We start from the raw sequence: 16382 nt of genomic DNA, 5'->3' as shown, positions 1-16382 counted from the left end.
TTCTTCTTTTTTTTGTATTTGTTATAAGAACTACATTTAATACTCTTCCAACACATTACCCATTACCTCCTCCTAGGTGGGGCATCTTCCCCTATCATCCCCTCTATTTATCCACCAGGGCCTATTTCAGTTTAGTCCATGTTAGATATAGTCAAAAATGCATTATAATTATCTTTTTCCCATCACTTTGCGCCTGCTGCCACAGCAACGGTTTTTCTGCCTGAGGTCTTAGTAAATGTTGTACCACTTTGTAATAAGACATATCAGAGTATTTTAAGCCTTAAGTAGGAACATATTTAGGTTAAAATATCCCCTTTGGTAGTAACGCAGTTATAAATGTTGGTAATCAATTAATTAATAATCAGGAGCATCTCACTTTCTAATAAACCATCAAGTCTGCAGTTTATAAATGTTAACAAATGGATTTTGGTCCAGATCATCTGCAGGCCTTTTCTAGAAATAAGTTTTCACAACCTGGAAACTCCAACGTTTTGCTTATTAATGGCTGGTAACTTATCTATAAGGATTAGTAAATTATATATTCAGCATTAATGACGCCATTAGTAACAACACGCAAACTGTTTATAAAGGGTATCTTATAAAAAAGTGTTACTTAAGACATGAAGATGCACTGAATGAGAGCACAGGAGATTCCTTTACATAGGCCTGTCTTTATTTGTGATGATTGATGAGTTTTGTGTCAGTTAAGACAGGTTCATCCCCCACAGCAACATGTACTGTCCACACAGTCCAGGAACCTCCATTTATATTCAACAAAAGATACTGAAAAATACTCAGCGAGTGCATAGATAGTGTTTGCATACTGTAGGCTTAATTCATGCATGTTAGTGGTCAGAGATTTTCAAGCTCAGGTTTCACTGCTTGAAAGAAATAATGAACAGGAAATCAGAAAATGTAATGTTTTATTATTTCACCAAATTAATGCACAGCTCCCAAAGCACAACAAACCAAAATACAATTTCCCTTTCATTTTAAAGATAACTCAAAAGCATTCTAAAAAAAAATAACCTCATCAATCAGCATTAAAAATTAGATACAAAAATAATTATTGCACACTTCATAACCAGTCTAATAATCAGTCTAAAAGCTGTTATGAGCCGGCTCTCAGGCTGTGACAAAAACAGGAGAATACAAACGGTTGTGTGCAAAAAATCAATCAATTATATTTATTTTTAAAGAAATTACAACAAAGTAGTTATCTAATGTGTAAAGTGGTCAATAGGTAGATCAGTAGTGTTGGTGTGTGGATGTGTGAATGTGTAATGTTGTAGGGTGTAAACCAAAGAGAAATGCAACAAAAACCAAACAAAAGAAACATGTGATGCCAGGGGGAGAGCCAGCGATGAAGTCAGAGAGCAAGGAATGGAATGGCTGATCCTAAGTGCCTTCTGGATGGACTGGCCAAGTGCACCCAGTTGCATTAATTGAATCTCCGCCTACCTGCACGTAAAGGGAGAAACAAGCACAGCAGCCCAAGGCAAGACACAAACCTAAGGGCCATGGCGAGCCAGAAGGCCGTCACAAAACAAATATGTGTTGATCAGGTTGGTTAGACTGAGCGTGTTAGCGACAACTTTGCAGCAGGATTCAGCCTAGGAGCTGGTTTTGGTTGGTCTGACAATCACTGAGCTGCCAGTGAACAGCGTGGGGTAGAACTCCATCATGAACTGATTCTTCAGTCTGTGCAGGAAGTGAACATACCGCACCCCAGGTCCATAGCCAGAGAACACATGTGACACCTGCAGGCCAAAAGAGAGACATACAATGAAATTTGGATATGGGCACTTTACAGGCAGATTACTTGTCAGGGGATTTCGTAACTCACTTCCTTCCATGTGTGTGAGTAAGTGCTGAGTTCCTCAGTGGGGTTGACAGTGTGCTCTGAGATCACCGTGGTTTTGTCTGCACCCAGTAACTTTACATGCAGCTGGTAGATGGAGTTGTGCAGCTGACTCTCCTCATACCTGATGAAATAACATAAAAGTTTATACAAGAGAGATAGAGGGATCAAATATCAATATAGTTTTGAGATTCTCTCTATAATCTATAAGATGAGTTGACAGAATGATGGCATCACATTCAATGCTGTTTTAACCTAAAAGCAGAACTAGAAAAAAGTGGGTAACCCTTTATTTGTTGATTTGTAATTAACTATTTATTTTCTAATAACTTCTAAGAACTTTACTGGATATGACTATGTACTTTTGAATTAATTTTAGGGGAAATATAGACAGTGTTCAACTGTTAGACTTATAATTGATTAAATTCTAGTTATTGTAAACAGTATTTTAGTCTGAGTTTAGCAGGTAGCTGAACAAGCAGAAGTGTGAAATTTTGTCTACAGACAAGCCTTCAATTCCAATTTCCTGTAATATCTTAACGATGACTGAAAATATATGTGGGTACCAATTTACAGAGATCTTTCAAGGTAACTACTTAGTAAAGTAGTAAGATTTTTTTGGCTTGTAAAATAAATCCTTACCAAAAAGCTGAGGGATGCAGATCATTCACGAAATGAAGCCAACCCTAAATTCTCCAACCCAAGTACAAACAATTTGTTTTTGGTAACCTTGAACAATGGCCAAATAAAGCGGTGCAACAAGGCTCATAAAAGTCCAACGCCCGGGTTTGAATTTTCAAACACACAAGTACAAACCAATATTTATACTGATTTGTGCCACAGAAGAAAGTTACATAAAGTTGTAATTATATCTATTCCCTCTAGCTTGTTGGGTTTATCTTACACCCGTAAACTCAACGTTTCTAGTCCTATTAGATTATATATAGATTCACTGATGATAAATTTATCATCATGTGATTTACCATCACAATTTGTGAAAGGCAAGGGAGTTCCATTTTTCACAAGGTACCTGTGTACCAACCAAACTGATAAGGCCACAGTGATAATGAGTAATCAAACAGTCTGTTATAAGGGCTGGAGGTGGGAGGTGGGTGGGGGTGCTCATTAACCCACCAGTCTTGGATGACTATTTCAGGCTGAAAATCATCCAGCAACTCTTCCCACAGTCCCTCTTTCTTTAGGTCCACAAACTGCTCCATGGAAAACCAGCTGAGGATGAGAGAGAGGATACGAGTCAAATTTACCACGTGCACATTATTTGAAATAAACTGCGACCACTATGACGCCAACCTGAGCCCACAGGAATTACACAAGCAGCTGTAGTCAACTGTGAAAACCCACACGTGAATTCAAATCACCATACACGTGACAGTTTTTACCTCACCTATTGTAAGTGGAGGTAGATGCTTAGTGGCAATCTCTGTTATAACCAGCTGTGTGGTTAACATCTGATCCCCAGTAACACCTACCTGTGCTGAGGCAAATGACAGATCACAACACCTTCTGGGATGCCACTGGTGTCATAGGGAAGGACTTCCGTGCTCGTGATCCAGCCGGTGAAGTCACCTATGAATTAAGAGAAAAGTTCAGCTGATCACTTAAAACAGCTTCATTCATTCTCTTTGTCTTCATTTGCTTCCAAACATGCTGATGCACTCCTGTCTCTCACCATCAGGTTCAAAACGTGGAGGTCCACGTGTGGGCACTTCGGGCAGGTCAGGTTCAGGTGGAGGAGTGTCTTTACTCAACCCTGTGTAGGGAATAAGACAAAGGGACAGCTGTAAAATGTACCTCACCAACTGAAGCCACTGTAAATATCACTAAGCCAAAGAATATGTCTTTCTGACAGGGTCGCTGGGTGTGTCTCTTTGTAAAAAAACGACACATTTCAAGTATTACTTAGCAGCTCTCACATCTATCATCATCTGCATGTTGAAAAGCACATAAACCCCCGGTGTACTTGTGTTTAGCGTCATTTAAGACGCCAGCGTTTCAACATTCCAGTTCTTTGGCTTTTCACAAAGGCAAACACAGAGGTCTCTTCAGTTTATAAATGATTTATATATGACACTCATTCTCAAGTCTCTTAAAACAACAGTCAGATGCCTGAATGAACACTGAAAAAGGTTTTTCTTGCTGTAATCATCCCTCCTGTTCATACTGACCATTAGAAGATCATAATGCACCTAAAATGTAAGTGATGGAGTCCTCCTTCTGTGCAAAGATGTATTTAAAAGTTTATCTGAAGCTAATATGAAGCTTCAGTCGTCCAAATGAGTCAAATTAAGTAAATATCTTTCAATGTTACAGTCTTTTTAATGACAAAGTCTCTCATTTTGTTACTATATTTCCACCACAGCTCAACAGGGAAACACTGTCTGAGGAAACACAAAGAGGGAATTTGATGCTAAAAAGACTGATATCCACTTGACTCAGACTGCTGAAGCCTCATATAAGCTTCACAGAGACTTTTAAATGCATTTTTGCACAAAGACTGTGGGGACACACTGTGGATTTTGGCTCCCATCACTTACATTGAAAGCACATTTGAAGAGGATCTTTTAACAGCCAGTATGAACAGGAGGAATGATTACAGCGAGGAAAACCTCTTTCACTGTTCATACGGACACCTGACTATTTAAGACAGAATTGTGAACCTATCCTTCGAAGCTTTATATCATCACATCTTAGGTCACTGTCTTCCAATGTCAGTTCTCATGGTAGACAACGTGATACCAAAGAAATATTTGCCACTAAAAAAACACATGGCTCTTTAACTTTCCAAATGCAATTTGTAGATGCTTCTAACACCACAAACACCTCCATTTGTTTCTGCTGAGGCCTCATTGATGGAGATCTCAGAACCTCAGCAAATAAAACCAAAACTATCTGCATGGCTCCACGCAACACAGAGCAAGAGGAAAAAATGATTTACTTGCTGATTTGGGTGAACTGACCCTTTAAACTCAATTAAGTCGCCTTTTTAATTGAGTAATAGAACTATCATAACTTAAACTGATATTTGGTACATTTACAACAAATGATTCAAATTCATTATATAAAAGACTTTATTAATACTTTGTACGTTTATGACACTACTTGTTTCTATGGTTGCCACTGAGCCGATCCCTTTGTAAAAGGGTGTGTCGTACTTCTGAATATGCTGATGTCACAAATAGATGTTTGGCTGATGTTCCCCTTTAATGTAGGTATCTGAACACTATGATTTACTTAATCAGATAAGGCTACATTAAGCCAATTATTAGTGTTTAGAGGCTACAGTGATAATATGGGTGCACACCACTAAAGACACCTCAGGATAAATGAGGAACATCACAACCAAACTAAGCTAAACAAACAGTACTGAATTCTGATAGGTGCTCCTCCTTGTAAGAAACTCAGAGGGACAATATGCAGTAAATCTCTCCAAACCATTAGTCATATATTGCCCAAAGGTGCTCATCGGTGTTATGAGGAAGCATGTGTGTATTGGCTCATTTTGTAGAAATAAATATTACTCAAGACGAACAGCAGTGCAGCCCTCAGGATGAGTGAGTCATTTAAACTAAATCAGTACAGAACAGGTTTGGATCAGTTTGTGATTACCACTGAATCAAACCAAGTAAGATCTTTGAAACTTTGGAAACAGTTCTAATAACATTTGAATAATTAATTTACTGTAATAAGTAGGCTGCAATACTCAAACATCTGTCTCAGCACTGAACTCCACACCCAACTCTTCATCATTAAGATCCCCTCCCTCTGAATCTACTGCACCCAGTACAAAGTCTGCTATGGATCAGTCCTGTGGATGAAAACTCTCTCTATAGCCCTACTAAGCAGTGAAATAGCTCGAGTCTTGTCTAATGATGTTATGGTACCGTGAGGAGAAGGGTTCTTCAGGAGGTTTCTCCCCAGCGGCTTGGCTTCATACACGGACTTCCAGTCCAGGCTGTCGGGCATCGGTGCACCCTGTAGACTCCACTCAGCCTCACATTTCTTCTTCCATTCAGCGGCAGACATGGTGCTGTGTATTATTACACATATTCAACCAGGAAGTTTCGAGGCACTTTTATTGTAGTCTGTAGTCTACGCCACACCTCATGTGTTGCAACGTAAGAGAGGCGATGCACGCTATTCCCTGGCCTCTTAAAGCCACAGTAGTTTGTTTCAAATGAGGACTATACAGGACAGAAGTGATGTCACTGTGGCCAGATGTTTGTGGTCTGGAGTATGAATTAAAGGCGATAAAACTGTTTGTAATGCATGTTAGTTTTAACGGATTTACGAAACTGTATAGTAGCCTACAAATGGCATCATATCATGTTTGAATGTGTAAAAATGTTATAATAAATCTCCCTGGTGGGTGGTGGTGAGTCTTCCTCAAGCTCGGGTCCTCTACCAGAGGCCTGGGAGTCTGAGGGTTCTGCGCAGTATCTTAGCTGTTCCTAGAACTGCGCTCCTCTGGACAGAGACCTCAGATGTACCTGGAATCTGCTGGAACCACTCTCCCAGTTTGTGGGTCACAAGCCCTCAGTGCTCCAATTACTACTGGCACCACTGTTGCCCTAACTCCCCACCTCTTTTCTAGCTCCTCTCTATTTTCCAATCTTCTCGTGTTCCTTCTTGAATATATATATATATATATATATATATATATATATATATATATATATATATATATATATATATATATATATATATATATATATATATATATATATATATATATATATATATATAAATTATTATTATTATTATTAACAATAATATTAATATAGTAATAATAATAATAATAATAATAATAATTTATTTTATACAATTTTATGTTATTATAAGATATTATTTCTTGTCTTTAAATTGAAGAGGGGTGTAAGAATAAAAGTGATTATGGAGGCCTGAAACTGATAAAAGGCAGTAAAGGTTTGTTAGACAACTCAACAATACAACTGAATACATCAGAAAATAATACTGGCAGACAAATAAACAAAATGGAGTGTAAAAATAAATATGAAGATTTATAATTTTCTCTTAACCTCCAGGTAGTTTTATTTTATTTATCTTTTGCTTGTTCAATTTATTTTTTCATAGAAAGAAAGTAAATGATAAGGTTTTTCTCTTTTTCTACCTGATGGTTACAGGAGGGTATAAAGCTTGATATTTTTGTTAGATAATCTTTGAATTGTCAGAAGACAATGATCTGTGAGAAGGATAATGATAGCAGGATAAAATGGTAAATGGAACAACAAAATCAATTTTTAAAAAAATGTTATTTTAAGACAGAATATTACTCTTTTAATAGCATAATTTCAATCTAATTTATCACTTTAAACATTGCTTTTAATTTCAGCAAATAATCAACCTGTCTGTGGTTATTCCAGTTGCAGACTTCACCTCCTCATAACACGCCTTTGGGAAATAAATCACTTGTATTCCATAGTTTTATCAGTGGCAGTCAGACTGACTGTATAAGCTCTTAGTTTGTTTCTTCGGCACTTTGCCCCTATATGATCACTCCATGGTTACAGGACTATTGTTGAGACACTCCTGGACTGACCTTTGCACTCCTTACATGCCTGTATGTTTACTAGGCAGAGTACAATTTAAACTTACGGTGCACTGATATGGAAATTGTATGAAAATGCAAGCTTTATTTCTTAAATATGAACGTGAATGCTTCCACATGAAACATTTGACACTTACAAACCCAAAATGCTTTGCTAATATTTATATTTAGAACATCAGCAGGTGAGCTGTGAACAATGCACGGGCCTTAAGAAGGTCTAACCCCCTCCATGATGTAGAGCACTAACAATGAAATGAATTCAGCAGGGTATCTCTGGCTGCCCCTGTTGAAATGATTCATGTGACATTATTCTGCTCACCACTATTCCTGGTGGGAAAGACTCTGTATACTCTTCTCTTCTCCTCCACAAGCCAGATACAGAACACCAGTGCTAGAACTGAGAGAGATTCAGTATTATGCTTAGGCTGCTAACGCACAACTTGATGGAATCTGTTACTACTACACAGGCTAGTTAAATTTAGCAGTGTAATCTGGCCATCCTACCCTTTAGTTTAGCATAGCGGTGGATTAGAATGATAAAGTTTTATTTGTGAAATCTGCTCAACTAAAGAGGGCTTTTTATTCGTGCAATGGGGAGGAAAAACATGTTTCAATTCTTGCTTTTTAACTACATTGTGTAATCTAAATTCAGCCACAGACACATGCGGATGGTATTTGTTTTTTTTTCTCGGTCTCTTGCTCATTCCTCCAGTGTTGCTTTTTTGTCTGTAAAACCTGCAGTAAGAGATGTTAGGTATAATGATATTTGTATTGTAAATAATTTGGGATTTTGGTTACAGTGATTTTGTGATAGAACTTAAAGTTTGTATTTTTCCTGGTCTTAAAGGCAGCATTACATTTTTTCTTAAGATGTCAAGATGTGCAAAATATTGTTAAACTAAACAATCCAATTCATTATCACGAACACACTAACCTATCTTTTCATTTGTTTTACAAGGACACAGAAGAATTCAAGGCAGGCCTTGACAGGCAAGTGAAGATAACTGCCATCATCAGTGATTGGTCCACCCCAAGATCTGACCACAAGACAGCAACACTATGGTCAAGGGAATCAAATCCTGGAGGGAAGGGATATCCCATCTACTGTACTTTACTGATGGGCATAATATATCCTTATATATATGCTAATATCTGAGCTATCCCAAAAAACTTAAATGTACTTTTGAAAGTCTCAAGAACAGTATTTTCTGAAGATTCCACTTGTTTCACAGCACTATCAGATTTTATTTAGATTATGTTGTTTTGTATTTTGAAGTGCACATATACAGCTTGCTCAGAGCAACTGGACATAGATTTTGTAACCTTGAGCTAAACGGTTTTCACTATATTGTGCAAAAACACATTGCAGTAACTTAAGAAGATTGGGGGCCATTGAAAGTTAATACTTTATGAGCTTTGTTATCACCTGCTAGATTGCAACTTTGTTACTGTAGTTTTATAAAATGATGTCGAGATATAGTACCACCAGATTTGAGCAATGACCTGGGTCTACACAGGATATGTTGTTTTTCTTTTGCTACATATGATGCATGGTTAATACATCACCTGTCTGTTTATTATGTACTGTACTGTAGATATGGAAAATCCTGGCTGGTATTCAGTGAATAATATTTTTCTTTCTGGATTGAAAAGATTATGGACAGCCTCTATCAGGCTGGTCTGACTGACTGTAAAAAACAATACAAATACAAAAACCTATTATTACTGACCCATTCTTGTTAGCCAGTGCTTTTCATGACACATATGTTTCTCTCATACTTTTAGATGCAGTATCACTCCGCATTAAGATTCATTACTGGAGATAGTTATGGGACACACTGTTGCCTACTATACCAAAAAGACTGGCCTGCCTGCTCTATCAGTGAGGAGGGATCAGCATTTGTTTTTATTTATTTTACAAAAAATCTCTCAGCCCTGCTTTCTTGGACTGTTGACAGCCATTGTACCCGCTCACAAACATGACTCACCCTGCAAGTACCACGAATTCATAGTTAGGAAGATCTGCTTTTTGTTACTGTTAGGAAGATCTGCTTTTTGTTACTGTGCTCCACATACTCAGAATATGCTTCAAAAAAACTTCAAGTTGACCTGATACTGTTGGGTCAATTCCAAGGTTTAATTGCTAAATTTATTGATTGTAAATCAATTTTACTTTTTAGCATTGTTAATTTTAACTTGTTTTTAATTGATATAGCCATTTATTCTTCTTTTATTGCTATTTGATTTTAGTTGTGTCTGCATTTATAGTTTGTCTGTACCCCGGCACCATTGAAAATTAGGGTTCTAAATAAATAAAATGAATGAATATGTTGTTAGTGAGTAAAGCATGCCTGTGATCCACATTAGCTTGTGTTGGAAATGGGATGTCCTCATATGTGACCGCATTCAGAGCAACTTCTAGTGCACTTAAGATGACAGTGAAGGGCAGGGGCACCACACACAGTAAATACTTTACAAATGTCTCCACCTTGTGGATTCTTTATGGATGTTCAACAGTAAACTCAATTTCATATGGCATTCATAGTGTACACGCTCAGGCATACATTGGTTTGAAGGACAGAACAGATTTAGTGCATTTTCCAGAAGTACAACTAATAACTGCTGTATTTTCAGAGCTTTTGTTGCAGCAGTTTTGTAGAGACAAATGCAAAAATGTACTTTTGGACATAAACAATCTTGTAGATATTGCATTCACTCAAACAGCAACAACATACTGAGGCCATGCAATTATACTGCTAGCTGATTCATTAAAACACTGCACAGAGACATTTAACTATAAAACTATAGAGGACACAATGTTTAAAACTTATAATTCAACATTAACTGTAATGTGTCAACAGCTGCCTAATCAAAGAAATGTTGGTAAGTTAGTTCTACCTTTTGAAAATTGCCAAAGTAAATAAATACAATACCCAGCAACACAAAAGCACCGGAAAGAATATTTTTCTGTAGATTTAAAAATGTATCTGCAGCAGCCAGTGGCAGGTAAACATCCACAGAATACTGAAATACGTTTTATAAAATAACTAAGCTACCATTTTAGTTTTATTTTCAATTCATTAAGTGTTATTGGCATGAAATTTTAGACGTATAATTACCAAAGCAGTGCACTTAATATAGATTGTGATGACACCTCCTATTAGTGTATGTTTATATTACCGTGTATATTTATGGCTCTGTGTGTGTGTGTGTGTGTGTGTTTGTGTGTGTGTGTGTGTGCGTGGAGTCATATTACATTGAGCTTGTTCTCACTGTAAGCAAAACATGGAATGCTTTTACACAGAAACCAGTAAAGATGGCTGCAGGCTGCACAATCAGACTCAGCAGGGAAGATACTAAATGTCTGCTGATGTCTATCAGTCATTGAGACATTGACCACAGGACAGGACATGGGACATTTGTTACATATCCTCTCTTGCCCTTTCATTTTCCTGTCAGGTTTCTACTATCGCTGCTGAACAAAGGCAGAAATACCAGACAAAATACTCCAAAGAAAAACTCTAAAACATTATACATACTGTACATTTGCAGTTTTACTACACAAGACTACTCAGAATGTGACACAATATTTTCAGTGTCGTTCAGTAAGGTTTGTTGCTAAACTAATCTGGAAGCACCTTTGAAGACTCAGAGTGAATATAACCTGTGTCCATTTTCTGGGATGCTGTATTGTGGATTAGTTAGTCTGATCAGCCGGCTATTGAGCCTGTCATTATAATTAATATGAAAGACATAAAATCTAATAGAAAATACTCTAAACACTGTAAAGGCAGATGGATGTTGGAGGCCAGTTGAAAGCAGCAGATATAGCGTGAACTTGTGTTTTCTTATGTCATGGAGGCTAATTTATAGTTAGTTCAGCTGCTGATGACATAAGAAGGACCCAGAGCCAGGAAGGTTTATGATTGGCAGAGAGCCAGAGAGGCAACAGGGAGCAGCAGACACTGTGTCTGAAGAGTGAGCTGTACTATAGTAATCTGATTCCAATATGCATTCATATTAGAATACAAAGCAGTGGAGAATGTAATATATTTAAATTCAACAGCAAAGCTTTCAGTGTTTGTTCCATAGGCTGTACTTGAAAAGAAGAGCAGCATAAGATTATGTAACAGACATACAGTCATATGAGCTCAACTGCCAATTGTTAGACATGTGTTACTGCATAGACAGGTGTTTTTTTAAACATCATGTGCTGAAATCTTAAACTCTCTACAGTTGGACTTGGGCTCAGCAAGTGGTAGCAGAATCAATTTATACGTGTCCTGTGAGAACATTTCTTTACGGCTCAGAGTCATTAAAGTACAGCTCGAAACAAGCATACAAAAATAATCATAATTTGTTGTTGTTCATTTGAAAAAAATGAGTTTTTAATTTTGTGACTTGCTTGGGGAATAAAAATGGACTGTTGGAAGAAACATTTCACTCACAGAAGTCTTCGGTGCAGTGAAGGAGACATGCTGGTTGTGATAACTTCCACACCTGGTCATGTCCATATAGGACCATTGACAACTGTCATCTACCCTTCGGCCCCTGTGCATTGTGGGTTTTTCATACTCACCACTGTGTGTTAGGGGTGAACCCTGGCTGCCTGATAATTCATGAGTTAATCCACTTAAGTGGGGGAAAAGTTGCACAAACAGTTTTGCTCTCACAGGAAAGATGATACAAATATTAGCTTTACTCATGGTGGATGAGGAGGAATCCCCCACTAATAATATAACTCGTTTAACCCCAGTTAAAGGGGCATGCCATAGATTTTACACATAGAGGTCAGTTTACTTGTTATGGAGAGAATCATTCAGCCTGTGAAAACAGTTGTATAATGTCTCATGGGAGGAGTTTTGTCAAGTCTGAGAAAATAAGTAATGATGTCATCATGGGTTGTATTGAGTTGAGCTTGATACTTGAAATATTTGACAGCAAACTTGCATTACACACTGGGTAGTATGAAAGATGAGGGCAGTGAAGGTCTAATGAAAGATGGTATTGAGGTTGCATTATGGGTAATCTGTCTCACAAGTCCCTCAAATTTATGGTAGTGCAATACTAAATTGCTGGAATACCCCTTTAAGGGAATACACCTTTTAGAAACCCTGATTATCACTTTAACCAAACCATCCGTTCACTGCAGAATCACTGAATTAGACAATAAATAAATCAGTGTGAAAACAACCTTGTGTAACTCAAACTGGGGACAAACACATAAAGGTGACAATATATATATATATACATATATATATTTTTCCACCGGGATCGTGGCACTGAGCCAGGTGCAGACACGTTACATTGCACAGTACAGCATGTCATTTGCGGTCACATCACATGTGTGATGATCCATGGTTACATACTGTACTCACAGCCTCTGGAATGCCGCCCCTTTATTCATTCAGTTGCACTGATACATATTTGGTATGCTTAAATACACCGTTTTCAACTGGAGCACATTGTGTTCATGTGTTTTGGCCCAGTTAATTCTATTGAGAGGGCCATACCAATTTGCTTAGCAACAGAACTTGTTTGATTCACTTTTTAATACTGGATGAAGAGGAGGAAAAACACCAGATCTCTGATCTCACCTTACCCACCATTTTCTTCACAGAATTAAGTTTACTAGTGATTTCAGTGTGATGCAAAGCATGAAAATATATATTCATAGTACACATCATGATAAATTGTGAGAAAATAATGTATTTTTTCAGCTTTTTATGAGTAAAAATAGTACTGGTTTTGGCTGAGTTGCTGAAAAATAAGTTCATACTTTGTCCTCCTTACCTTGTAGCACAACATCTCTGCACATGACCTTATTAGTTACATGTGCAGCTGATAGTATTTTTGTCAAGGTCTAGTAAATGGGATCCCCCTTTTTATGAGGATTTAGCCAAAGCTAGGAGATGTCTGGTCAAGTCTGACAAGGTAGAGATAGATAGGGGACTGACTCGATGAAATTGAATCCTGGGGTCCTGGGTGGGCGGGAGCTCCTGTTTGACAGGGTGCAGATGGAACAGCAAGCCTGGTATAATTATAGCTTCCCCCTTACCATACTATGTACACATGACCTTGGTGGCATTAGTTTCAATGGAGTAAGACCAACCACCAACAATCCAACAAGTACTGCGACAAGTACGCCACCCCATGCCTGCAAAAGAAAGTTCAGCTTGCATAATATCCAGACCCCCATTAACCATTTGCATGATCATCATTCAAAATTCTTTCTCTTTGAAGCCCAAATGGTGGTTCTTTAGGGCTGTCAGTCAGTGTTTTTAAGGTTTCATCAGCCAGCAGCTAAAAGGTATTCTTTCATTTGTACTCAAGCACATAAACACTTTTTTAAAAACAAATGTATTTCCTTAAATTGTATGTATTGTATATGATCGGCATCTCCCAGGTAGTTCACTACAGACAGGTGTTAAATTTTATGTGGGAGAGAAGCTTTAAAAATAGTCTCCCATAGAGGTGTTATTTATAGAGGCTTACTACGTCAATGTATTTGGTTGCCAGGCGTATAATGTTACTTTTGCAATCATGTTTCATTGAAATGGTTTCATAATAAAGAAACTGCTTACATGCATCGCTACTCTTGGCATACATATTGAAATTGTCCATTTCAATCATGACTAATGCAAAATAACTTTTTTCTCACCTAATACTCAGAGTGTAGCATTGGACACAGCTGCAGCTTGACACTGTGCTATTCTAACACGGGTCAGTGCAGTTGCCATGGATTCCTTTCCAGGGGTCGAGCTGTATATGTTTCAAGAAAGTGTCCTGCAAGGCTACGAACTAATGCTCACTTCCTCTGACACATTCTGTGGGATAAGACGACAGAAATTGCTCAAGTTCAACACTCTAAGGTTTTAGAAAAATACCATCTATGTAACGACACTGTGCACACTGTAATCACATCACTCCACTATCCCCAAACATCTGATCGCCCAAAGCTATCTTAAAACTCTCACACCTTCAGTTTTCTCATAAGAATATTAGAAAGCTGCCCTCAGCTGACACGTGTCCAAGCTGTAATAGATGAATATTTCTGTGGTCTGGTGGGAGTTTCAGCATCCTGTGAAGCTTGTGGAACTCTGTGACCAACATTAGCAGAAAGCACATGCATCACTTCACCGCCCTGTTGCATAACTGTTCTAGACTGGTATTATTCAGTTGCTATGGGTAAAATGTCAGCAGCCATCCGCTGCATCTAGTGTCTCATTTTCAGGTGATACTACTTCTTTCTCTCTCAGCCTCAGCTAATCTCACTGAAGATTAAAAGTTAGCCAAACCTACTGTTAGTCTTACTTATGTACAATATATACCAGAAAACTAAAATGTTTTGAGTCTCTTACTATGCAAACACCAGACATCTACAATATGCTTTAGCAATATACGCATTAAGACAAAACAAGTGTTGTATGCTGCATGAGGAAAAGAGAAAGAGTGGTGCACAAAGTGATAGCAGAAACATGCACAGAGACTAATTTGGTAGCCTCCTACTTGAGGGAGGACAGGCAGCAGACAGCTGTGTAACAAGAGATGGGGTTTCAATTCAACGCAAGGGCACTGTGACCAGCTGACACTCTATTTGCCTACATCTCCGGACACTGGCAGTGTTATACGTGCTAGTTGTTCAGAGGGGGGGTTATGATATGAGGGACTGGAGGGAGCAGGTGTGAGTTAGTCAGCTGCCAGTCGACGTGGGTTGGGGCATCCCACAGACAGGGCAGCTTGCTGGGATGCTCCCATTTTGGGTGCCTGGGGTAACTTTCCTATGGATCCCCACTTGAATTGTTGAAGCAACCTTTAGTATTTCAGCTCAACACAGCTTTCTTCTTGCATTACGGCAGCACTAGTGGTGTACAAACATGCCCAACTATCTCTCTATCAGTGTAGATACATTTTGCTTCAATGTGTTAATTACATTTAAACTCTAATTTGGGTGCAAGACAAATAGTGTGTGTCCTGACACAGATGGCTTCACTGTGAATTAAACCTGAGTCAAAGAGCAGCCCCATTACCTTCTCTGACAGAGAAAGCAGGCAGTTCTGATTAGATTATTAAAGGGCCAATCTGTAGGGTTTTTTTTACCATAAAAATCTATTATACTGCATTCAGATTTATTATTAGAAAGTTATTCTTAATGCTTGAAATATGCATTTTTTTAAAAAACAAACAAACAAACATAGATGTGTTAATGTATTTTCTTGCACTGTTTACAAACATTACTTATGTTAACAAAGCATTATTATGATCAGAAAACATTCATATCCAAGATTTTCATTGTGTTCCCATTATCATAAAACCTGACAGTGATAAGTTCCAAATCTGGGTTTTGAATTTTGGTAGTGGGGTGACACTTCATTGCATGGAGTGAAATATTTTTTCAATTATTTTAGGGCAAAACTGTACCAAAACAATGACACAGCTGCGGAATATTAGCATTGATTAAATGGTGCAAGACATTTGGGAGAATACAGTATCAAAGAAGCGATGGGAGTTAATGAAGCTGATGTCGAAGTAGTATCATTTTTCACTCTCAACATTACACGCACCAGTCGGTATTCTCATCGAAGATTCGATGTCCGATAATTAGCACATCAATTAGAGTCAGACTGAGTGATGGTTGTTTTGACGTAGTTTCCTCTAAGACTCAGTGGGGATGAACACAGCAACAATATCTGCACAGTCTAATGCAATTCAATGCAAAAGCCCTACAAAACATGTTATATTTATGAAGCTTTTGCTCATTTATGAGCCTGTGTCAGAAAGGTGTGGAATCATCTCTGTGGTGTTTGTTTGATGGCATAAGAGAGGGTTGCCCCTCTTTGGTGTAGGAATGGGAAATTGGGGAAGTTCCATGTTTGGAAATAGGCTGTATTTATTCCCTTATTTATAATAAATAATACTATAATAAAACATTTA

The 16382-nt window shown here is 37.9% G+C and overlaps 1 protein-coding gene across 1 annotated transcript; it reads right to left on the bottom strand.

Moving 5' to 3' along the window:
• Positions 1-906: 906 nt before the first annotated feature.
• nccrp1 (P1, F-box associated domain containing) lies at positions 907-6006 on the bottom strand. Its single transcript, XM_044370403.1, has 6 exons — positions 5764-6006; positions 3552-3632; positions 3352-3448; positions 2996-3091; positions 1847-1985; positions 907-1760 (listed from the first exon to the last, which is right to left on the bottom strand). Exons 1-6 carry the CDS (start codon positions 5903-5905, stop codon positions 1614-1616), a joined length of 702 nt encoding a protein of 233 aa, XP_044226338.1. The 5' UTR covers positions 5906-6006; the 3' UTR covers positions 907-1613.
• Between the last annotated feature and the right edge of the window lie 10376 nt (positions 6007-16382).

This window comes from Thunnus albacares, chromosome 13 (genome assembly GCF_914725855.1).
Source record: "Thunnus albacares chromosome 13, fThuAlb1.1, whole genome shotgun sequence".
NCBI lineage: Eukaryota > Metazoa > Chordata > Actinopteri > Scombriformes > Scombridae > Thunnus > Thunnus albacares.
This window is presented reverse-complemented; position numbering and strand designations above follow the sequence as displayed.